Source organism: Ischnura elegans, chromosome 1 (assembly GCF_921293095.1).
Source record: "Ischnura elegans chromosome 1, ioIscEleg1.1, whole genome shotgun sequence".
Taxonomy (NCBI): Eukaryota; Metazoa; Arthropoda; class Insecta; order Odonata; family Coenagrionidae; genus Ischnura; species Ischnura elegans.
In genome coordinates, this window is record NC_060246.1 from 122,522,696 (window position 1) to 122,548,954 (window position 26,259).

Below are 26,259 nucleotides of genomic sequence, written 5' to 3' on the forward strand. Positions count from 1 at the left end.
CACATTCAGAAAATAATTTAGAGCAATTTTCAGGAAATTAACATCTATCTCTTTTCTCAAGTAAATATTTCATAAATAGGAGCACGAATACGAGAGTGGAAGGGCTCACATTCCTTAACGAAATAATAATAGTGTTTTATGTGGCATTGCGTTCTCAGGGCTATCTCTACTACTGTCCGCCACTGCCCACGGCAATAACCACCGTGCGCCCTCGTAACAGGGTGACTCGGTCACGGGGGAAGATCCGCGAATCTGTAGCACGGGTATGGCGGGGGCGTAAATGTTGGGAAGGTGGCGACGACCCACAACACAGGTGAAACAGAGGGAGCGCGGGCAGCACGTCTCGCCGCTTCGCTGTGCGCGTGCGAGATCCCGGCGTTTGTGTATCGGAGCGTTGGGAGGGGCGGAGGTCCCGGGAGGGGAGGGGGCGCTGCGTGCGCATCCCCCTCCCCTCCGCCGCTCTCGCTCCCGCCGGCTGCTCCCGCTTCAGACACTCACCACACTCACTCTCCAGAGCTGCGGAGGACAGCTCTTTCCCACCGAGTGGACTTAGCTCCTTCGCGCCACAGCGCGCCCTAGCACGAGGACCAGTGGCGATTCGAAGCGCGACGACCGGCCAATTTCTCTCCCAACCGGTCGGCAGACTGTTTTGCTTTTCCCGTGACCCAACCGCGACCGCTGACACCGGTCGAAAAAATCCAACGGATGAACGCGAGGCTCAAGTGAGTGGTAGCGTACGAGGGCTCGCGGAGCAGCACGGAAGGAGGCCTGGGGGGTGTGACGCCTCCGGCTGGATCATCGCCCTCGATCGGACTTAACCCTCGCGCCTCGCTGCGTGACTATCCTCCGCGAACGTAGCCGGGTGCACCGGCTCTCTGGACCTAAAGGGAGACCCTCCCGCGAGGACGTCCTCCCCTTTGGTGAACTTGCCTCCCCCATCGAGTGCGGTGCAGTGCTAATCCGCGAGTGTCTTCCGCGTGCGAGGCAGTGCCATCGTGTTTTCGCGAAGCGTGTGCGGCGCTGAGGTATTTGCCCCGTTGACTGCGATCCCCGCAAGGGCGGATGATCCGGCTGCCCGCTCGCTTTTCCCTCTCTTCCCTCCGCAAATGGGGAGGAGAGCGCACAACAGCAGCTAGTCAAACTGCTTGTCCTCCCTCCCGGCCGTCGGACGGGCAATAGGGAGCTTCGCGGGTGGGAGGCGGAAAAAAGACTTCAACGTCGGGCGGAGCTGAAAAAGGAACGGAGTCGAACCAGCGACACGAGCTCCACGGCCCCCATATCCTTTCGCGACAGAGCTGAACGGTTACGCGCAAAACGCACATATTTCATTGCCGTTCCGTTGTTGTTCTCGCGTGTCGTCGAAGGTCGCGAAACAAAGTTGACCGAATGTCCGCTTGAGAGGGTGGCCAAGAAGTCTGAGATCTGGAATGTGAAATTCGTTCAATATCTCCGTTGATCCCTGAAGACCGATCATCGGCGAGCCCAGACTTAACCCTTCGTCCTTTCCAGGTCCCGAGGAGTACCGAGTGCTTTAATTGGTGGAGGTCGTGACCCGTTTCTCCGCGCTTCTCGATCGTGATTCCAAGTGAACGCCCAGTCATTTCAGTTTCTCTGTGTCTCCTTCTGCCCCTTCGTCCATCGATAGGGAGTGTAAGGATATTAGGGGTGAGCGCCCCCGGGGGCAGTTCCCGCCCGTGTGAAATCCGCGGAACTGGGGAGGAGGTCCGTGTGCGAGCCGGCGATTGCCCGCCGAGGCATCCCGTGGAGGCCGGAGGCGACGGCCGCGGGGCAACACCAGACGGAGACCACCACCACGTGGTCTCCCGCGGGCCGGCCGCCTCCGCTGAAAGTCTCCCGGTTGCGGGTCGTGTGGTGTTCGGTGCTCAAGGAGCGGTGGTGGCGCGGCCGCCGCAAAAGCACCACCGCGGAACTGGGTGGAGACCTCGGTTGACCATCAGTAAACGCGTCTGGAATGTAATCTGATATATTCCTGCATAGGAGGTAATAGCGAAGAGTACAGGAGAATTTTACTAAGAGAGTGCCACCTGAAACAGGGATGAAAGATTGAAGTAACATAGTCCTATGTCATAATTTGCCGTGAACCGGAAAATTATATATTAACAGGCATTTGAGTGCTTGAAGATTACTTCCTTGTGGAGTCATTCTGGGCAAACGATACAAATATTGTGCAAATTGGTACCAGGAGGTCTAGTCGTATTACCGAGATTATCTCGCAACTTCCGTAAAGTGAATAGCAAAGTGACAATAGCTTCCAAAAGAGGCATAAAAATTTAAAGAAAAGGAGAGTAAATTAGGATTCAGGCGTGGATACATTTTCAGGGGAAAACCAATTAACGGAAATTAGAACAACTCCACAACCACCAGTGCTACCGAGATTCACTCTACACCTCCGCTGAGCAAGTTCATTGGAGGCATTGGCCAGAACTTACGAGTGCATAATATAGTAAGTTTTGCATAAGGACCCATCCATTGAGCTGAGAAATGTGAAAGATTAAACGCATCAGCTCTTCATTTCCTATATCCTGGGGCCTCACATACGCAGCAAAAGTAAAAAAAGTACATACTAATAATATTGACCACGATATCGAAAATATTTTCCGCCCAGATGTAATTTAATTCTGAGAATTTCGGTAGAACAGCATAGCATTGCTATTGCGCTTCTGTTACGAGGAGTTTAAAAAGTAATCTGGAACTAAAGTATAAAGAAGTGAAGTGATAGGCACATAGCGATCCCCGGTGGCATCAGTGACACGCTTATTGGTTTTTGTTGAAAAGGGTGCCAGTGGAGTAGCGTGTGAAATCCAGTGTGGTTAGTGGTGAAGGGGCGTGGGTTCGTGTCTCGAGAGAGGTGGACGCTGTGCTACGAGCATAGGTTCGAGGGGAGAGGGCACTGCGGCGGGGGGCGGGGAGCGGCGCAGCGGCGGGCGGCCTGTGCCGCCGCCGACGGGCCGGGGGTGCGGCGCGGGCGCCTCGGCGGTGGTGAGCGGTGGTGCGGCACGCTCCGCGGGCGGCGGACGCTACGATGGGCCCGGGGTCGCCCTTCCTCTTCGAGAGGGGGCGGTGGCGGAGGAGGGGACCATGGCCATGAGGCCCTGGCGGCGGAGGAGGCGGCGGCTAGTGCTCCTGCTCCCCTGCCCCCTGCTCGGGCACCCGCCCAACGCCCCATACCGTGCCCCGCTCCTCTTCCTCCCCTCCCTCCTCCTGCTCCTCATGCTCTTCCTTCTGGTCGAGGGTTCACACGCCCGACCTGCGCCGCCCCCGACCGCAGCCCCCCACGGAGGCGGCGCCAACCTCCCGCCCCCGGCCGCGCCGATCCGGAGGCCATGGACGGGTGGCACTGAGTGGACGCGACTCGCGTGGGGATGGAAGGGAGGCGGCGGCGCAGGAGGCTCACCGCCTCCAGCCTCCGGCAGCGATCCCGCCGGGGATCGGCGGAGGAGGGACGTGGCGGCGGTGGGAGGCGCCCCACCGCGCCCCCAGAACAACGTCACGCTCCTGGATCCACTTTACGGGATTGTGAGTGACGTGGAGGGAGGTGACGTGGACTTGATGTTGGGGCGCTTGGGGGGTGGTGACGTGCTAAGTGAGGACTTGGTCATGTGGAGGCTGACGAACCACGACCGGAGAAAAGGGGCGCTGGAGGCGGACGAGGATTTGATATCCCGCAAGAGGAGAGCCTCCGGAGAGAGGAGGACCAAGTTGCGCGAGAGGAATGGCCGCAGGGAGGACGAAGACGAGGAAGAAGAGGAGCGCGGTGTGAAGGAGCGGCACCACCGAGGGCGGCGGAGGCGCAAGGGCGAGCGAAAGCCGCGCTGGAGAGACCGCAGGAAGCAGGAGATGGAGAGGAGGCGCCGGAAGAAGGAGAAAGAAGAGAGGGCCCGGAGGCGGGAGGAAGCGGCCAGGCGGAGAAGCGAAGGCCCCCGCGGTGAGCGCAGGCGACGGAAGGACAGCCGGCTGGGACCGCGGGCCCGCAGGCGGCACGGCTCTCGCGCCCTCGACCGCATCCGCCAGGCTTCGCGGAGGTCCCAGCCCGCTCAGACGGCACTCCTGTTGGAGGGCGCGGATTCGACGGCGGACGATGCCGCAGCGCTGCTGGAGGACGGCGCGGCGCGGAGCGAGCGCAGCGCCAATCTGTCGCACATCACGGGCACGGCGCGGAAGATCAAGATGCACCTGATGGGCAGGTACCTGCAGATCGACCCCAAGGGACGAGTGCGCGGCGTGGAGAACGACAGCGACTACAGTGAGTGCGCCTTGTTTACTATGTTACCACTTTGCCTTGCATGTGCACGAGAGGATTCTCTTGCTCTTATCACTGAAAGGACGAATTCCTCGAATGTTTGTATAGAGATTTATCGTAATCGAAAACCTCGTTTTTCATAAAGAATTTATGAGGAGTGGAGATGATATCGTCAGCTAAAATGCTCCTCGACTGTAGTTGAGTGGACGGCAAATGATTTTAAATTTCCTCGCTCTGTGGAAAGTATGCAGAGGAATGGGAGATGGGTCGGCATAATCCAATGGATATGTGAAATAAATGAAGCCAATACTGGGAAAATAACTGATATTATATATGAGCTGAAACGTAAGTAGGCAGCTCCTGGGAAATCTAACCAAATATTTCACACTTATCCATTTAGCGTATTATGTACCACGTAATCCACCCAGAGGCAGCAGAGACGGCATTGATTATTAGACCATGTGAATAAATTTACAACAAAGACTATGATACAAAAATATCATTTTTTCACTTCCAAATATTAAAATGTAGCGCATTTGCATAAAAGAATTTAGGGATCCGCAAAAGCATTCAAATCCAAAAAGTATTTTCTGACACTTTACTCATAATCACTTGATCACTAGCGTATCAGCTGACATCCTCAGCTTTATATAGTGATGAAGTCTAGTGATCATAGCGCCCTAAAGCTTTTATCAATAGGCAGATATTCAGGATCCTTAAATTATTATAAGCAAAAACTCTTAGATTTAAAATAAATGCAAAATTATTCGAGTTTCTCAGCCATTAGCCATTGACTTTTGTAGTAGAGACAAATGAGTTTCCCAAAGTTCGTCAATTTACTGTATTACTCTTAAGGCTTCATTGAATTCAACTTCGATCGAGTGAAAAATGTAATTTATACTTATTTAGGCAATTGATAGATTATTTTCTTACAGTATGAAAGCTTTTAATGCATAAGGTTACATTGGATTTTTTTCTTTATAGAAAAAGTATCTTGACCTTCTCTTTTCCATTAGAATGTTTCTTCGTCCTTGCAGTTGAAAATATGTGCATCATTAATTCTTTGGCAAATAGTTTTTCCGGGTTTATAGGTCATTCCTTATCGTCATTGATATTTAATCAATAGTTTGGTGAGATAGCAAAGACGTATACATGTAGCGCTAAGAATTGACGTTTCTATCAAGACTGTAGCGAGCGATAGGGTCAAGCGGTTCAAAATCCCCCGAAATATTGGGAAGATGGCGTCTTACGCTTACTCGCTCCTAGTAAACCTAAAGGAAATACGTAGCCCCTATCCCCCCTGACATTCATAAATATTTAACTGGCTACGCCTATGTGTCTTGAAAATATTTTATAGAAAAAATAGAAATAAATATAAAAAAGGATTATCGAAAAATTTGCATCACAGCTACGGGTTAAAAATGACGTTAAAAAATTAGGTTTGACTGGACACTATTAATTGAAGCGATGACATGGGAAGGTTAGTAAGACTGAAAAAATGGAAATTTCGTTTATTCATGCAGAAGGTAGTAACATGCACATCCCATGGCAAGGTCATGGGCGGATCCAGGATTTCCTTCTGGGATGGGGGGGGGCAACGGATACCTCCCGGGGCACAAGGATACCTCATAATACAAAACGAACGCAATGATAATGGGACGGTATTAAAAATCTTGCATATTATTTAACGGTCTGGGGGGGAGGGGTACGCGCACCCGTGCCCACCCCCATCCTAGACCTGCCCATGGACAATGTAAAAAGTCAATTGGTACAATATATCAGTTTCTACGATTGACGAATTTTTTACACCAACATAAGTTTCTCTCTGTTGGAAAACCCCTTTCTTTCGCCTCCTGTAAAAAATTCACATTAGGTGACTTAATACCTTTCCGATTTCAACGATTCATTTATTCAATTCCGCAGAACTATAACAACATATTGGCGCGAATGAGGCATGCAAACTGAGTTCAGCTGTTTCTTAGCCACATCGATTTTTTCCGGAGTTTAATTCTCGGATCCATACTTACTTAGTACTTATTGTCAAAGTAATTTGTCACTCCGGGGAGTTTCTTTTTTCACGATTCATGGTTAATTATAAGAAAACACGGTTTCAAAGCGCATTACAAAAATTGAATTCGACATTTCGCGTTCCTACGTTTCACGCTAATTTTCCCCTTAATTCCTAATCGACCAAATCCCATTATAATTTTAGCGCTAATTTCAACAAGCTCCGCCGCAACATTTTCCAATTCACGCCGGCTTTGGCGCACGGGTACTGAAATCAAAAGCTAAGTTTTTCATATAAATTGTTTCTTGCTATTTTTTTCATGAACCACCCTTTAGAATCGCAATAGGATGGTCTTCTATTTTATTTTATTGCCTAAATTGAAAGATTATTACTCCGGGAGTACGTATTTCACGCTTTTAGATTATTAAATGACGATATCTATTTTTCGCGATTAAAAGAAAAGTGAAAAATTTCGAGCGCGCGAAAACCCGACGGCTAACTATGAATGATGGGGAAAGCCCGTGTAACGTCTGGCTGTTGCTGTGTGAGGCCACCTGGGTGCGAGGCTATGAACACCGCTACGATGCAGGCTGCTTGCTGCCGAGCACGGCTGTAGCGTAGAGTACCCTGCTAGCAGGTAGCTCTTGGATTAAATAAGGATTATTAATACCCTATCAAACGAAGGAAACTTTCCGACCGTAGGCAAATTTTATAGGTAATTATTAAGAGATGTTTCCCTGAGCTCTGTGCCTCATGCATGCATTGGTAATCTCAGACGATGTAAAACTCCTATCTACTCGTATATCATCTAGGTCCCTGTGACGTCACGTTGGTGGCATCGCATTGGCGCCAATCTGGCCTTTTTCAAATGAGGTTAAAATTGACCATCGACATTAGTCTAAACTGGGATTTCTAAAACCAAGCGATTTGTATATTATGAATACATTAATGGTGGGTAACTAATCGCAATCAACCAATGCCTTTCTTTTTCTCTGATGAAGGAAACTACCGTATTACTACTCGTAATTACTCCGCTAAAACTTTATGTAGTCACCCGCAATGCAAAAATTGTGCGTAAATTCCACAAGGAAATTTGCCTTGGCAGGGATACGAATTCGGATCCCCTGGTTTCCTGTCGAGTGCTTTAGCCAGTTTACCTACCGTGGCTTTGTTCCCCTCGGTGGAAATTTGCTTACTATACCGGACAAGATGGTGTGATCCGTGGCGCAGCGAGGGGGGGGGGTAAAATCCCCCCCCCCAGAGCTCAGAATTTTTTAAAAGTCAAACCCATTTTTACTTAATTGCATTAATATTACTTGTAGAATTTATTAAGGATTTATAAAATATCCCTCAGAAAGTCGTAAAATTCACTATTTATCCTAATTTTTTTCTGGGGAGGGCCCCCACACCTCCCGATTACCCTGGCGGATATGCCATACTCCCAGACACCCCAGTATTAGTTGCGCCTAAAACTCCTCCTAGCCTTAATTCCTAGCTGCGCCCCTGGTGTGGACTGCTGGACATATTATGCGACTAGTAGTCGAATTCGTGCGCACTGCGCCACAGCCGAAGATCAAAGCCCGATCTTTGAACGCTCAGAGGTGTTCGCACTTGACTAAATTAAGAAAAACGGAAGCAGCCACGGTGAAAAATTCACGGAGGTACCCGCAATGCAGAAAAAACCTTTAAGTGCTGATAGTAGTCGTAATGGATTGCGAGAGTGAAAGTAATGCAGAAGACAACAGGTCTCCATTCCGGTGTGATGCTGTGGTTCTCCATACGTATCTCGGCCACCGTAGTACCACGGCATGGTGGGAAGGCGCGTGGGTTCATCGGGTTGGGGATACACGGTGGGAATTTTGCCATTTGGCCCACATCGAAGGGATGACCATAAATCGAGGACGGGGGTCTCCAAACCCTCCTCCCCCTTCTGCGCTCCTTTTAAGGAATAATGCTCTCTGCCTCCACGCCAAAGTCTTCGTCGGATTCGGTCGATGGCGGCCTCCGCTCCGCTAAGCAGATACGGCGTCGGATTTCCTTGCCAGGACTGTGATATAATTTCAATGGAGAAAGGGAGAGTGCCTTCTGAAGCGAAAAGGATGATTCCGGAAGGTCGGGGCTGCCCGAGTTTCTCTGACTGTCAGCGCTCGTATTGTTGCGAGGAATTTTGCCTTGTTTGGACAATCATTCATCCGTCGCAGGGACTCGGTGGAGTGTGACCGATACATTCATTCGTCTACCATGGCTGCTCGCCATGTTTTATTCATATCCAGCTCCTCCGAAAAATCATTTGTTTCTCTAACGTGTATTTGATAAATTTCCATAGTTTTTGATGCCAAAATAACGCACCAACATACATATACCTACAGGTGACGGAAATGATCGATGTCGTTTCTTTGGTTACAAGATATGGACTCATATGTGAACCCCAGACGTGCATTTCGCAGTTAATTCGTTACTAACGATTAGCCACTTATAGAATTAGCTAGCCATAAAAAGATAATGAAATTATGGTAGCGAAAGTGGCTAATTATTTGGGAAATAGGAGTTGGTGACCTCTAATAGAGACTACAGTAAAGGACAAAACCGATCATACATCCCGAGCAAATCAGCTTGCACAGCCAGAATAGCGAAATCATTTTTCCGTCCATTTAGGGGGATCGCTTCAATGATAGCTCGAATAATCGCTTGAAATAGCCGTTATAACTATTTCATGCGGATATAACCCAAGAGCTTTTGCCATCATCTGTTCGTTCTTTTTTATTCTTGAAAACTTCATTTGTCAGATCACAAAAAGCGATTGTAGGCCTATTTTCGGCTTTCAATGCTGTAAGAGTAATAAAAATTGTGAGGACAGAGGATATAATAGATTAAGGGGTGTACCTAAGGTCATAAAAACGACGGGGTAAATAATTTTGTGCTTCAGAAAACAATAGCACTAACTATCATTTTCGTAGCCAGTGAAAGTTTACCGCGGGAGTCGTTCGTCAAAAGGTCAGGGCATTCCTTATTATATTCATTATATTCATTATATTATGTGAATACAAAGCCATTAAACGGAAAATATTTTGCTTTTCTTTATACGAACGTGTAAACGACTACCAATTTACTCGTACGAGTGAATTCACCGAGTAAGCAAGCGTTTATAAATGCCAATTTCCGCATTTTCAGGAGAAATATTGGATGCGTGCCCCTTGCTCATTACTTCTCCAAAAGCGTTTCTCTTGTCCCACTTCATCTGGTCACATTTGCATTGGAAAAGGAGAGATCGAGAAAAACCTCTGAACGCGAAACAGGTTCATACATCACTTTAATTGAGATATTAATTATTAACCGGCTAAAATGTTAATGAAGTCGAAGAGCCTGGGATGCACAGGCCACTCGCATTCCTTGCGGATGTCCAGAAATTCAAGAGTTATGGCCTCTGGTGGAATTAAAAAAGATAAATAAACAAAATGCCCCTCGACCACCCGGGATTCGCCCTTTGTGGATGCAATTACGAGCGGCTGGGGGAAATTTAAGTCACACGGACGTTCCTGACCGATCAATATTGGTTCACTTTCCATGCCGGGCCACGGAGAAGGGACCACGGGGCTGGGTGAACACTCCACCAACCTGCGATGCCGCTGGAGGGAATCCTCTTGCGGCCAGCACCCGGGGTTAGGCCTAAGTTATTGGTTCGAAGATAGATTGCATTTAATGAGGGGGAAACGGTGGGGGCAGGTGAGAGTGGGGGCGGGGACGGAGAGGGGGACCGTGGGAGAGAGCGGGGGCGGTGTGGAGCGCCAGCGAAAGGGAGGGAGGCCGGACAGCGGAGGGAATGTATGGGGGAGGGGGTGGATTGGAGACAGGATCAACTCGTCCCATGAATAATTCCGAGAGAGAGAGAGGTTCTTTCTCGAGTGGAGGCAGAACCCCTGGCGGGCCGTGCAGGTAGGTAAGGCGCTCTCTTATAAGGAATTTGGGGGCGAGGTGGAGTGTGGGGCAGGGCCGAAAACACGGGGCGGCGGGGGCGGAGGGAGAGTGAATGGGAGGGGGGCAGAGGGTGCACGGGAGGCGGCGGCGTGCTTTAAGCCCTCCGGGATGGACAAACGACATCATCGCGACCGGAAAACCCACTCTAAGGGCGGGGCGGGCAATGAGTGAGGAACACCGGCGTTGCAATTATACGGCCGATGAAGGAGGCGAGGGTGTTGTCGGCCGAGGACGAAAATGATGCACGCGAGGGTAGTTTTGTCTCTCGTTCGTTTTCCATCCGTGGCAACGCGGCGGAACTCGGGCGGGAAGAGGAAAAAACTCGGTTATTAGGTGGATGGATGGCCAAAGGGTTCCCTGCGGTGGTATGCGCCGTGTACTGCTCTCACGGGAAGTGGGGATAAGGGCCTCTTGTTTTATCACGTGCCTGCGAGATTCCACATGGCGCCATCAATTTGGGACTACGTGTGAAGGATAAGTAGGAAGAATGCCATTTGGGCTGCGAGAGGATGCACCGCAGAATGGTTTTATTTTCTCTCTTTATAGCGGGAGGATGTTTATGAATGCGTGCAGTCCACGCCGAGCAGGGCGCCTTTATGACTGAGCAAACGTAATTATCGTGAAGAAACTGCTGAGGATGTTCTAAAGATTTGTCTCGACATTTTAATGGGCTACCTCTTATTAATGTCGTTATTCACTACTGCAAGATGTCTGGTTCAGCGGACGAATGGAAGAGTTACGGCGGCGGCTTGCGCAGTTCACCACCTCCAACAGTTGCCCCGAACACATAAATACTCAGGTCGCGCATTTACCAGAAAAACACTCATACCAGTTCGTTTGACATGCATTCATTCGGACTTAACTAGTGCCATCGGCGTTGGGGGTGTCTGCGTGGTCTTTTTAACAAACCGTCTTAACTCGGACTCCAGCTGATTATGTACGGTACTCCGAAGAAGGAATCATCGCTGTACAAACAGACACCTTTTGCGTCAGCATCCTGTTTTAACACGGCTGAAATAACGGCTCCGAAGCCATTGAATTAAACGAGCCAAAGAATTTAAGACTCCAGATCGCTAGAATGGTGACTTCGTTGTAATTGAATCTGAGATTGACGGCCATTTCATAAATGCTCAATGGACAATTCCCGAAGCGCTTTCTTTCCTTCGGGAATCGAGAAGAGGCGAACCTGAATGTGAATGTGAGGGACGGTGTTTATTCGGGTTGTGCCGAAGGAAACGCATCAGGATGCACCGGAGTACGGCGCGATGCGGACATCCGATTAAGGAAGAAGTAGAGGGTGTTTATGCAGTAAACTGTGTCCGGTTAATTGGGGATTGGAGGAGACGGCAATGGAGAGGTTTGACGATTAGCATGGGCAATTGGAAAGGAAGTTGTTGTTGGTCGCCAGGGCGAAGGGGTTAAATCGTCTTGGGGAGGGCTGAGGTCGTCCTAAGAAGGTCCGCTAGGAGTGGGGAGGGTGGAATAAGGCGAGACAGTAGGCTAATGAAGAGGCGCGTGATGCGAGCGGTCGAAACGGAATGAGCCATCGGATCGACACGCTCTAGCGGATGGAAACCCTTTTGTGTGAGCTTACTTTACGGCCTCCGCGTAAGTGGCCCCACGATTTGTGAGAAAACTAACCGACAGATAATCTCAAGAAATCCCATTATGCATAGCAAAGTGCTTCTTCAGGTAAATTCATTTGGCGGCGCTCAAAACCGATATCAAGTCGGAAGAAACAAATGCTTCGTCGAATTTACACCGTGACCGCTCATTATTTGACTGTGTGAGAATGGACAAAACCTAATAAAGTTTATGTGAATTACTTTTATTAAACCTCAGTGGATATCAGCAAATGTGTAATTAAATTTAAGAAACTATTCCCATTTATTTCCTCAAGAACTATTAAGGCTATAAAGTGACAGAAAATTTTAATAAGTTACGGTGAGCTTACGTGATAGGGAAGTCCATTCTGAAATCAAATATATGGCGCTAACAAAATTGACCCCAAATTTTTACGATAGTAAATTAATTTTAAATTTTGCCACACAATTTCAATTTTCTACCATTAAATCAATAACGTAGTAGGCAGAATTATTCCTGCTCTACATCGTATAATTCGCTCTCATATTTACCATTGCATCAGGTAACCTTAAATCAAACATTTTATTTAAGTGATGCTCATGCTTCTAATATCTTAGACATTAACACTAGCTAAGCAACTATAGTAGGAAAATTTTGATTTTCCATATTTCCATATTTTTATCGAAAGGAAATTCATTGTCAATGGGAAAATCCAAAGTATCGTGAAAACGCAGGCTAGCCTAGCTAACGGAAAAATACGAGAAAGCCATCCCACTTGAAAACCCTTTGAATCCAAAGCAAAATTATGCATACTTTTTTGAACATTCAGTCCTGTCACGGAAAATTTCAAACGAGAAAATCGACACAATGCGGGGATACACGTGTCGTATTTTTCAACAGAATTTCTTACTTCGACCTCACCTCTGTTCTCTTTTCCCAGCATCCACAATATCAGTTTTAATCAGTTGTTTCCCCTCGGTATGCCCACCATAAAGCAAGTAGGCCGGCTGTCCCGCAGAGTGGGAGCAGCTCCGTTCGGCTTCAGGATTGGCGCTGGCCAGCCGTCCCTGGGATTCGGCCGAAAGGGTAGTTGGAAAGGGCGGGCCACGGAGCAGGATTTATGGAAAAGAGGGCCATCGGCCATCCCAGCTGCTTGCTAAGGAACCTATGGGTGTCCGACAAAGGGGTATCGGCACGTATCCTGGAGTTTGGGAGCGATATACATCGGTTTTCAACACGTACACGGCCACAAGTTAAGAGGCGGAGGGAAGGGGGTCTGAGGTGGCAGCGGGAGTAAGTCATCTTTTTAGGGGATGCGTTTCTCGGAATGGGATTCGTCGAGTGTGGATCGTAATATGGGAGGGAATTTATGATAAGTGCTCTCAACTCCTGCCGGTTATCATACGGTCTACAACTCCCCGAAAGTATCTTTCGAGGGAGAAAAAGAAAAACGCTTGCGTAAATCACACTCTAATATCTCACAATCTATAGTTCTGGTAACGCATCAATTTATCGGGAGCGAATTTATTCATGGCTGCATGAATATGCGCGATAAAATGTCAAGTAAAACTGTCAGGTTGGGATTGTATTTTTTTTTCCTTTTGAAAATAATCAGCCCGATCTGACGTGTTGAGGCCATAGCCAATGTTTATGATGTGAGGACAGATCAAAGGCTCTCTGTCTCATACATGTCGAAGACACTGGGTTTTCTGAAAATTAGGGAGTGTAGAGTGAAAAGTATGCGAGGCCAGTAAAGCGGTAATGTTTCACTTATCGAATATTTGAAGCAAATTCAATTGATAGGTAGGAAAGCCTCGGTGAAATGGACAAAGAACACTCCTAGTGGGAAAGAATTACGACTCTGAGTGAGCACCAAATATTCTACTCTCCAAAATCAGAGGGAATATTATGGACAGAAAAATACATAAATATCATAAACTTACGCAAAACACGATGCTAAGCGTAAAAATTACGCTGGCATAAGTTTTTCTAGTCCTCATTCTTCTTCGGTGAAGGCTGGAACGCCTAAATGTGTACCTATCATCTCATTTTCCCTCATTGAGTGAAATGATTGATGAGCCGTACACTTTACTCAAAGAATTTCTCTGTGCACGTATCACCTCAGAACAACCCTCTGAATTTTCATTTCACAATGGTGCATTCAATGATAATATTCCCTCCCTCAATGCGTGTCGACATGTTTACCTTTCTCTGTACTTACCTGTGCGAGGAGGTGAAAGCGAGAGTAAACGCGCACAGTTAAAACATCGTTTTTAACGAACTAAAACATGAGGTCGCGGATCCCTATCTCTCCAGGCGAGAGACACTAACCGCCCATCCGCTGTCAAAGGACCTTCCTCCTCCTAACCCCCTCCGTTGTGTGGGGGGGGGGGGCAGAACAAAGGAAAGTGCGCCACCCGAAGCGGAGGAATATCCACGCGGCACAATGTGAGCGCGTCCCCGTGTCGGAGATGTCCGAGGGACTGTTGGGATGTGGAACGGGAGAGTGCAAGAGACAAACAGGCAGGGGGGGAGACGGAGGAGGAGGAAGAGAGAGAGAGAGAGAGAGGAGGAAGAATGAGAAGGAGGAAGAGGAGAGAGAAGGTGAGAGAGAGAGGCCAGACAAGTCTCCTTAAAGAGGTGTCCCCCTCCCTCCCTCGGCCGCCGCATCCACTCTTACTTCACGGAGGAGCACCTGAGCGGCTGTCTCTAGTGGCCTGCCTCCCCCTCCCCACCTTCTCCGACCCAAGGAATGGAAAACATTGAGGAACGGGCGGGCGCCGAGGGAAATGAGGAAAGGAATAGAGAGAGACATCCGTGTATTGGGTCCGAAGGGATGGGAGAACGACATGGGTGGAGAGGAGAGCGAGTCGTACAGACTGTAGGGAATATCGGGAAGTTGGGAGGGGAGGGAAGGAAGAGCTAGGTGGCCCAGTGGCAGTGACGCAGCGATATATAAAAACACAATCATTGAATAAGAAAAAATATTGAAAAATCATGAATTTACCAAAGATTTCTTTGAAAAATGAAGTTTTTTTCGATTATGCCAAGTGTTAAAATTAGTTTAAAACCCTCTACTTAGTACCCTGTTTTTTTTTAACTCCCCCTCTGGTTTTGGACGCCCCCGTCTGACTATCCCCCTTCCCGGTGTATAGGTGAAACTTCTTGCACTCCCTGTATGCAATTCGTTCGGTGTACCTGTAGATTTGATATTTTTACAATGTATTTCTTGGTTTAAGCTCTCGCGGGTCATTGTAGCTGTTGGTGACGTTTTTTCGGGTGTGCCCCGCGTACTTATTCGGTTTGTTGCCCGACGTTTCGTGGGAGTTTCTGGTCACTTTTTCTTTTGGAATAAGGATAGTTTTTCCGTTGAAGGTTTTTATGGGTCATGGAGGGAAAGAGATTGAAAGGGGAGTAGGTGAAGGAGTTGTCATTTTACATTTGCATAACTTCAGAGCAGGATCATTTTTACAAGGTTTCTCTCTTCGCCGGAAACCCTGAAATTGTACTGCCTGCTAAACGCACTTGTGGATAGGTTGGAATTTCACTGCTTATTTCAACTTCAAAGTAATAATTTGACTGAAAAAAAACATCACAATCAACGTAGTATGCAATTCCAAAAAATTTGAAGGGTGACAGACACCAAGGTTATTCGGGAATTGCGTACGTAATTATCCCTTACGGGCTGAAGTAAGTAGTGAACTTTGGCATAATGAAGAATACTAGTTCATATCCACTCTTATTTACTCCAAACGACCTAGGTTTCGGCATAAAATGCCATTTTCAAGCTCGAAAATGGCATGGACGAAACCTCAGTGAGTTGGAATAAATAGGTGTGGAAATAGAAAAGTACTTTTCATTATGTTAAATATCAAAGATTTCCACCGAATTGCGCCGGAAACTGTAATTTTATATGTAGTATTTTACCTTTTCCCGGCGAACATTTAATTTTTTCTCGGGTTACCGCGCGGGTAAAATATTCTAAGAGCGCCGACGTTACAGTAGTCTTGAGAATGGGCAACGAGTAGGTGCGCCCTTAACGCCGGTGCTCTAATAATATCTTACCCGCGTGGAAATCCGAGAAAAGTTTAAATGTAATTTTACACTAAAAGTAAGTGGAGTTTAATTTTGAATGCGTACATGAACGTTTTCAGGGAAATCTTGGAGAAAGAAAATGTTGATCGAGGAACGTCGTGGAATCCCAAGTATCGAATACAGCGGCCGCGATTCATGCATCCATTTAGTGGGCGCGGAGGATGCCTTCCGAAGTTCGGCAGGAAGGCGGAAGACGCCTCCACGGAGAGTCTCCAGCGAGGGGGGGGGGGGCGGGAGGGAATGCACGGAACTGTCGTGTGGTAACGAGGTAAGGGCGAGGCGCCTCGGGGGCGAAGGTGGCGCGCGAGAGAAAGGAAGGGGTGCTAATGAGAAGCTAGTTTAGGTAGCGCGCGTGCGGCAGGCCCGGCCGACGCTGCTGCCAACTGACGGGCCGTGAGAGAGTTGAAAAAATTCCTTCTGGCCCTTTCAGCGTATCAGGGATCTCACCTTATCCGTCAACGCTCAAGGGATAAAAATCTCACAATTTACCTCCCCATTTGTAACTCGGGTAATTAAGAGGGACCTACCGAGATAAGTGAGTCTTATTAATAGGAGTCCCTCGGGAACCGCTTAATGTGTTTGGGCTGCTTGTATAATTCTCCTATCGTTCCCACGATCGAAGAGTGGAGCAGCATTTTAAAATACGGTTCACATGGAGAAAGAGGGGACGAATAGCGAAAACGTAGCTCAAAAAATGCACCCAGGGTGAAACGCTACTGGATCGGGATCGAATACTAACAAACCAGGCGAAGAAATGAAACGAAATCGAGCTCTAAATTACGTTTGGCATGGAAGAGGTGCGAGGGCCAACGATTAATTTTAGTCAGCCGCGAGAGAACAAGCCTCGCTTGACAGTCCGCCGTGCCTCGCCCCTCGCTGAGGACGGCCTTACAACAAGGAGTCGGGAACAGCATCCCTCGCGCGGTAGAATCAATGTCTTCCTCACCGTCCACGCAGATGTTTTTTTCCAGGAAAATTTCAAGCTTACATCTTTCGCTTTAAGCGTTTGACGAATGTGGCCTCGCTGGAAACGTCTTCATGAACTTTTTTCGCTTACGAGATGTTCGGAGAGGTGCTCGACTGGACCTAATGAAACACTTGCTGCGAGGAGCTAGGATTTGTACCGAAATAATTTACTCATTTTAACAGGAGAGTATTGTAGGGTAAATGAAAGAGAATTTGGATCCTGATTAAGGGTTCGGAGGTTGCGACTGAGTGTACCATCGACTCCCCCAGGAAAAAAAACTCCGTAGAAGAACTGACCCAAAGAGAATACTGACACACAAACCTGAATGTAAAATACATACTTGCAGCGGCCTAGTTGGGGGTGAGCTCAGCAATCACCTATATAAAGATACCTATGGGTTGACTTCAGGAGTAATGCGTAATATTTTGATAATATTGGAAACTTTTAAATTAATTATGGGCTAAATCATAGTCATCAGAAGTCGTTTACATTTGGTTTTCTTAATTAAGGTTCGTCTGCTTCATTAAATATGACCTCAATTTTTCTTCGCCTGCCCCTTTTCTTTATAGTTATTACTCTATTTTACTTACGAATTTTATCCTGTACTCCGTCATTGTTTTGTATTCTAGCCTCGGCATTGCAAGAAAGCATTATAATGTTTTATGTCCAAAATTGGATAAAGCTAAACTCAAATGCTATTGGTGGTTCATTTTTTCTGCGCCATTACAGTGATTAGGAAACATACAGCGTGTAAAATCTGTCGCACCTCTCATTTATGGCTAAATTTTGAGTTTGTCACCTATAGGCAATATAAGCACTCATAAATGTCATAGGTATCGAACTTAAAAAATGCACTCGGAAGGGAGTTCCGAAACTCATATGAAATCAATAGCCTCTACCTCCGAGTGATTATCTGATAGTTTATGACAGAGATAACAAGGGGGTGAGCTGGCAAGACAATCCTCAATGAGAAGAGGGGTTATGGCCTGCAGTGAGGTCAAATTAGTTCACTCACTCATTACAATTAATATTATCAATCAACTAAGAAAATTTATATTTTGTCTCTACCCATTTGTGATCTGAATTACACATTGAATTAGCAATGGCGTATTTGTGTGAACCACTCGCAAAACACATTCATGGATTACCTCAAGAAGTTATCGTATTAATTATCATTGTATGAATTTATTGATATGAACTCCTTAACAACCTCATGACGATTTATCAGCAAAATTAACTACCTTGTAACTAACTACTGCACAAAGATTGATAAGATAGAGAAGATAAGATTGAGTGTAAATATATGTAAATATCTAGAAACAATGTCCAACAGTACATGTAAAAGGATCAGTCTCAATATATCCATAGTTGTGTTTCAAGTTTGAATAAGGAAATTGATGCACATTCATTAGGGTCATGAAAAAAGAGCGTAAATCATAAAATTTCTGTCCATTATTTTGCGTTCCCCGATGGATTCTCTTGAAGCTCCCCCAGACACCTGTGCATACTGTAATGTCGAAAAGCATTTGCTGCGTGAAATATGGGGTTTCTTGATCGAGGATCGAGTTCCCAAGGTTACATATCGGCCCCTTTATTTTCCATCCCCAAGAGACCATGTACCACTCACCTCGAGTTCCTCCCATGCAGAAGAACGGGCATACTTGATTTTCCATTAGTGACAGGACAGGGGGGATAAGAGAACCACGAAATTACAGCCAACCGCAAGCGCTAGGTTTTATCGAATATGGGCCAAGGACGCAATCCACCTGAAGAATAACCGAATTATCCTTCACAAAGGTAGAGGTGCCATATAATAAGATGATAACGAGATACAAATTTTGAAGCTTCCTTGGAATCTAAGAGAATCAATCGGAAACCTTTTGTTCGTTGATTGTGTTCCCAGCCTTCGAACAAAAATACGTTTAAAAAAAATAACGCCACTTTTTCACGCTTGATGTCGAACGATTCGAAGACTGGTAAGAACATAAAATTCATTGGCGCTATCGGAGAATAACTGAATATAAATGCCTCATCGTCCCAACAATAAAATACAAATGAAATGAGCCTTCTCGTAAATGGTTTTCGAATCCGTGGCTTTCTCCGCCTCCAAGAATTTCTCTCCCCTCTCCATATTAGTTCAGGAAGAGGTCCGAGGTGTGGCATGAGCGCTATTTGTCAATGGTCTTTATAGATACAAGCTTGACCAGGAAAAGCAGAATGGTGGGATACGTCGACCCAGAAATTAAATTTGTTTTGAGCTTCCCAATAGCTTCCCATTTTTATCTCGTGATGAATACCATTCCGTACAGCAAACGAAATAAGATATGAACACTGCAATGGAGAAATCTAGAGAAAGACTCGTTCTTGATGGATGAGTATTATCACGCATGCCTGTCGGTAATGGATATCAAAAATAGTAAATGTTTTGTTGCTCCGTTTTTTTTTGTATTTGACCATGGCAGAGGAGAAATTTTCACAGCTATTTCTACTTTGGAATGAATTCGTGAAGTAACAGCGAGGCTAATCTCATCAAAACCGCTAGAAAATCGTCGGAGCAATTTGTATGAGTAATTAATTGATCATATCATCAGAAAAAATGTTAGCTGCATACAAATATTATAGCCTTCCATGTTGGCTGAGCTTCGATGATATTCTTTTTCATAATTTCTGGGGAAAAATCAGGTTCGTGGCTTAATGACTTAATTTCCTCTCACAAACTACATTCACTCATCACTTCACCACCACGATGCAACACGGCATAGCGATTTGATCAAAAATGCGCCTGGCGATTGAATGTCACTCGTCAGTCGGTGTTAGTACAACATAAATCCGATGTCCCCAAAGCCTTTGGGTAGAATTTCTTTCTGTTTCTCACTCACGGTTATCGTCGCACGCGGCGGACCATCTCAATAACTCGACCCGCTCCGCTTGTGCACCGCGGCTCGTCCAATCCGTTTTGTATTTCTCGGCTACGAGAAATCAAGTCCTCATTTCCTGCTCTCGGCACAGCCTAGGCGACACCTTTCTAAGTAAGTACAGCTACTCTCCGCCCCTTTTTTTCTCTCTCTCCCACCCTCGTTCCAACCAACATCGATCTCTACGGGAATCTAATGGCGGGTAACTTCCCGCCGCTCTCCTAGGCTTCCGGAAGTGCACGTCGCGAAGCGCGGGTGGGCCCCTTGTAGCGCTATGCACCTTGCGGAGCCTCCGAGGCTGGCGAAATATGCACTGTATGTAGGGGGTGGTGGAGTGCTTGGGTCGTGAGGCGGGCTGGAAATAACAAGGGACTAGCACGCAAGGCGGCGGTGCGGCCCGCCCTCCCGTCACCACCCCCGGGGGGGCCGCCGCTCCCGGTTGCCCCCGACTGGTGAGGGAAGGGACTCCAGGCGGGGATCGAAGGCAGGGCGGCCGCGGACAGGGCGGTCAAGTCTCGAATGCTTCAGACGGGCGATCCTTTGCGGGAAGGGATGGACACCAGACTGTGCCTTCAAGCAACCAAGGTCAGTCGTAACATGCCAAAAAGTGACAACACTGCTTTCTTACATGAAAAAATGTTATGAAAATGTTTTTCGTGGAAAAGTTACCAGGTTAATTTAATTTTTTTTTCTATATGTAGCGGTTAGAGTGGGTGGATATAGCTAATTTATACTAACTAGAGGATGAAACTCCCAATATAAGTAGGTGGTACCCAGATTTCACGCAATATTTCTCGAAAATAAAATTTGCAATAAACTAAATTGATTTTTGATGACATGCTGATATTTCATATGACTGATATTTTGACTTTCACATGACTGACCGCGGAATCAGTGCACTGCTCACACCGTGAAAGATTAGCCTTCACCGCATATTGCAATTATCAAATAGAATTGACTCATTCCCAAATTAATAAATGATCAAAATGCAAGGAAAGATAAAATTAGTATTCCCGCACACTGGGTGCTTGTAAAATCATCATATTTATTATATTGATAGATAGCACTTAACATTTTACCTTAACTTAGGCATTCATCTTTTGCCAATCAATAATTCTTCACATATCATAAGTTAGAATTTTTAAATAATAATGCTGGTGATCAACTACATTAAGTAAGCGCGGTTATCTCGGGGAAAGACATGATTGCGCCTTTTAAGATAACCTAATAATGTGTAGTCTGGGTTGGAGATTCCACACAGCTGATAGATACGAAGTCAGTAACATCATCGTTACGTATGGTGTCGTTATCTGGCTCCGATGTGAATGACTTTCGAGAGCTGAGACAGTTCGATAAAGAAAACAGTACAGATTTTATTGCAAAGAAATAAAAAATTCATACACAATTTATTTCATAACATACCTTTTCAGAAGTTATCATTTCATGAAGGATTATAATCATCAACTAATTTGGGTCACAATTATCTCTCTTTGATAATGGAGTCCAGTGTGACCGTGATTTTAGCCATGCAGTAAGAATATTTTTATGATTATCGAAATTTAAATGCATTTTAAAGTAGGAAATAGATTGAACAGACACATTTTCCATGAAAGAGAAACGCTTTACAGTTTGCAAACTATTTGGGACCGATGCAATAAAGCTTCTTCTTCAAATTGATGAAATAGCAAAATATTTTCGTAGCAGGCTCAAAAGTGCATTGGCAATCGTAACCCAATAAGATGATTGGCTCCATTATTCCGGAACGCAACGGTCGAAAACGCAATCGAGGCTCAAGTGTGAATTTTGAGCATCGACGTGTAATTAGAAACACATATTGCAGTCGCATATTAGGCCAAATTGGTATCTTTAAAAGGAAAGCCGAAATTCCGTTTCATTTACACCTCAGGAAAGATTTAGAGGTTTTTTATAGGTGGCCATTTCAGTCGCCAATCTTCAGTCATAACCGCCCTTGAAATTTTCGCGAGCAGTAAAAATTAATGATCGATGAAAGACTCCCCGATACACTAATGGAAACTTTTCGTCAAAAGCTTTCGTGGCGAGGCTGCGGAGTGAAACGTGTCGTTCCCAGTGAGAAGAATCCCGAAATCTTTTTAAGGAAATGGAGCGGAAGAAAGAGCAAAAGAAACGCATATTCAATGGCCATAAAACTCTTCGGATACCTCCTCTTAAGTATCTCCTCGACCACTCCTTCCTTCGATCCTTTATCTTGGATTCTTAGCACTTTGGAGCTTATTGTGTTGATAAACTGGCGCCATGCTATTCATATGAGTTATGATTAGAAACCCATCGATTGAAGGCAGGCCACTGATACGCCAACTCCAACTACTTTTCCTTGAAAGACGATCGAAAACGCGACTGGAAGTCCCGAATGTTTAAAATAACAAGGGCCGTACACCGGCCCTTGTTATTCCTGCTTCGAATGAAGACAGCGTTGAGGCTAAATCAAAACTTTTAATGGATTTCCGGTGAGAAATTTTCGAAAAAGCTCCCGAAAATAATAAAACTTCCTCTGTAGACCAGGAGTAAATATTTTTACATTTCGGCAAAATCAAGCCTAAAAAAGTTTCCTCTTTGAAAATTCTCCCCGAATGGAGAATCATTAGAAAAGAATGAGATGCCATTAACAGCGCAAGTTTAAAAAGGGAGTCTAGATTTTCGTCCACACATTCCCAGAAGTTTCGGGCGAGCTGATTGATCAGGTATTAATTAAGCATTCGAAGTTAGGAACTAATAACAGGAGATTCCAACGGCCTTTAATATTTCCATTGTGATGTTTTCCTGCTCGTTTCTCCAGTTTTGTTAAGGTTATTTGATTGGACAACCTTTCTGATGGCGAATACATAAATAATTCAAATTTATGTAATCCTTTAGCAGAATAACTATTAAAAAACGAACCAAAAGGGGCTAAATAATTAAATTAGCCTATATCTTTAAAATTATAAGGTCGATGAGGTGGGACTGCTTCATCATGTATTGTTGATGAATAACCATTTTCCATCTTTTATAAACACTGTATTTAGGCGTTTGGTTATTTTGTGTGTACACTGAAAGAGATAGACTTGAAAATGATGTAGTGTATGGAACTGGTCGTCCCATTGAATTGTTTTTAAAAGGTGCGAAATAACAATTCATTCAACATAACAGAAATGAAACTGCTTAAAAATCGGAGACATTTCTATTCATCATGATGACCTGTGAAATAACTAGTTAGAATGATTTTACAATTAGGACGCACATTACTGATTGCTTCTTGACTGTTTCATACTAAATAAGAAACTGCAATTAACAATATATATCGTACATTTTACGTTATGTGGATACAAGATGGAGGAATGGAGGACGATTTCGATTTACCACAGCTCGAATTATTTAATTCACACTGCAGGCAATACGCAGTTACTCCCCACAAACTGAGTATGTAATTTAAAGCAGTAATTCCTTAAAACTCTGGGAAAACGGCATCGATTCTGAGCAGTTCAGCCTCGGAGGGAATAAGTGCACCACCGGATTCAATGGCAATCAAGGCTTTCGTCGTGTTCGTACATCCAAGAGAGTTCTTCTTATCATGCAATCGGCGGCGTCCGCTTGCCTTCTCCTCGCCCTCGCCGTAATCAGACTCTCTCGACCTGGAGATGTTCCTCCATTGCCTCCTCCTCCTGCAGCGCACTCTCACGAAGAGGGAAAAAAGAACGCAGCGTCTTGCGATGCCTCTACCACGCCCCCCCCTCCCCCTCTCCCCCTCAATCTCCACTGCTAGCGTCGTCGCATCCCACAGGACCATAAAGCCATCCACCGTCCTTATTCCTCTTCCCGTGGATTCGTCTATTCATCTCCGGAGAGGTAGGGCCGTCGCCCACCCCCCCATTCCACCTCTTTCTTACTTCCTGGCGTCCAGTGCTTGGTCTACCCCCTCCCATCCACCCCACAAACAACATACCAAGGTAATATGAAAAGTTCCATTGCGTGTTTGGGAGGATTATTTTAAAACCCAACCCTACACAGAATGATATCTATTTCTATGGTCAGGAGTGTTCCCAACAAGTCCTCCGTATTTCGTGCCCAATAGGCTTGAGTGAGAAGTGGCTAAACTTTTATATCATTTCCTACCTACAGCTATCTGTTATTACTTGCTTATTTACATCAATCGTTACATTAAGTTTGTGTTGCACTTTAATCAAAGTTTAAACCTTAAATATTAATATTTTGGAAGATTTGAGAGAAAATGATGTTGTCTTGTCAATTAATAAATAAAGTGTCATGTTTGTCGCTCCAAAATAAACTTTACGTAATCTATAAATTACGATATAGATTTTTAACAAAAATTTATCGATGATAGAGAAAGATTTTCTTGCATTGCAAAATTAAATAAATAAAAGTTAAACACCTGAGCTTGCGATTCGGCAACTTTATTCATTATTAAGGTATTTAAAAAAAAATAAATCAGCTATCGAGGAATCTATTGACAGAAAAGAAAAGCCGAAGGCCTCTACGGCAGCAATAGCTCTAGTAAAAATTGTCTCATTCAAAGCCAATATATTCCCTTTAGAATTATTCATAGAGGAAATGCATTACTACCTAGAACTATATAATATTATTCTTTAAATATACATAAATTGATAAACTACGATTAGTTTATTACGAAAAAACTTGGATGCAAAAAAAGTCCTAGTTTTCCGCGAGAGGGACATATTTAACTTAACACGCCAATTAGGAGCAGTCTTGATAGATTTCTCAGTGCTAATTAAGCGTCATGGACAGAAATCTCGAAAACGGTATGGTACCACCAAATCTTGATTCAAGGACAGGTATTCTGCATTTTAATTCAACTCTTTGAAACCAAAACGAAAAATAGGAGCGAGGCGGTAACTAGAATGTCAATTATAAACCCTATCGTGAGAGTGGTAAAACAATCTTCCTCTTTCAAACGTTCCCTTTCAGAGGGAACTTTGTCCGAAGGTGAGCCCCGAAATCCAGCGAATTTACTTCAGCCCGAGTCCACAAATCCGATACGAAGACAACGACGCGTCGCTGCTATTTTTTCGAAGGCCGGTTTGAATGGACAGTCCGAGTTCAGGTGATTGTGGCAACACCAATATTTTACATCAACTCATTCACGCGTTGCCCTATCAAAATAATCCCCACCCCGTCGTCTGTCTAAAGTAGGTTCGTTATACATAACCTACTATCTCGGGAAGTTTGGCGAAATTCACCCATTCTTGGAGCCAACCCATGCGTAGGTATTCCATAGACCAGCTCTCCCCAATCCGAATCTACGCTCCCTCCTTATCCCCCAAAGTCTCTCCTCTCACCGCTCAAAATGTTTATCTTTCAAATTACGCCGCTCACTGCCGCAGCCATTTCCAACTCCCCAAACCCCCCCCCCCCTTCAACTCTGTCTCCTTCTCTCTCTCTTTCTCTCTCTCCCTATCTCCCTCTCCCCTATCACTCCTTCCATCTTACGCTTAAAAGAGGGATACTCACATGCGGGGACACACTCACCTCCAACCAACCCCACTGGGAAAAAACGGGTTTCCTCTCATTCCCCGTTTTTGAGGTTGACATTCACCCTCCACCCTCCTCCCTCCCCCCGGCCTGCCTGTGGTCGCCTTCCCCATTCTCGATTTTCCCTCTCGCCACTCCCACACGACCCCCACCCCCCGCCTCAATCCACCTCCACACCATTCTTCCAACTCCTCGCTCCTAATCTCGAGCGCATTCAAAACTGATCCACCCGCTCCTCCCTTCATTAGCCCTCCTCTATCCGCCCGCCCTCCGAATGCGCTCACACGGTGCTCATCCCGAGAGAGAGAGAGAGCTCCCTCCGAGATTCGTCGTCTGGCGCCTCCGAGGGACCGTCCATGAGAATACGCACCCTCCCGATGATGACGACCAGGTAATCTCTGTCGGGATGCAATCCTCCCCTGGGAAATTGAACGGGTGATTTGTTCACATCGGTGACGATTCCAACCGAAGCGCTTGAGCCCAAAAATGATTTTTCTCTAGGTAAATGCCCTTGAATCTAATGAATATCTATTAACATAATGAGTAGTATTTGTCTATTTCTAAACTTATTTATTCCAACCGACGCAGATTTCGGCTTATAACGCCATTTTCAAGGCATGGCATTAAACGCCGAATACCTTGAATATGGCATTTTATGCCGAAACCTGGGTCGGTTGGAATAAATAATAGTGTTAATATTCAAGTACTTTTATTATGTTAAACATCAAAGATTTCCTCCAAATTACGCCGGAAACTGTATCTTTTATCCACAGAAGATATCGGTTTGAAAATCCATCAGTGACGATTTCAGTAGTTTCCCATGAGGGAAAATATAAAGGCGATAACATTCAAAAAGCACAATTCATAATAATAAGTATCTTATATAAAGCCAGAAAATTAATAGTTTCCATGAAGTCAGAAAATTTTTGAC

The 26,259-nt window shown here is 45.7% G+C and overlaps 1 protein-coding gene across 1 annotated transcript in view; it reads left to right on the forward strand.

Moving 5' to 3' along the window:
• Nucleotides 1–517: 517 nt before the first annotated feature.
• Nucleotides 518–26,259, forward strand: part of LOC124163118 — a 238,963-nt gene continuing 213,221 nt past the window's right edge. Inside the window, exon 1 of the mRNA XM_046539911.1 lies at nucleotides 518–4,264. Within this exon, the coding sequence (XP_046395867.1) occupies nucleotides 3,100–4,264 (1,165 nt within the window). The 5' untranslated portion in view covers nucleotides 518–3,099. The remainder of the gene's footprint in view (nucleotides 4,265–26,259) is intronic.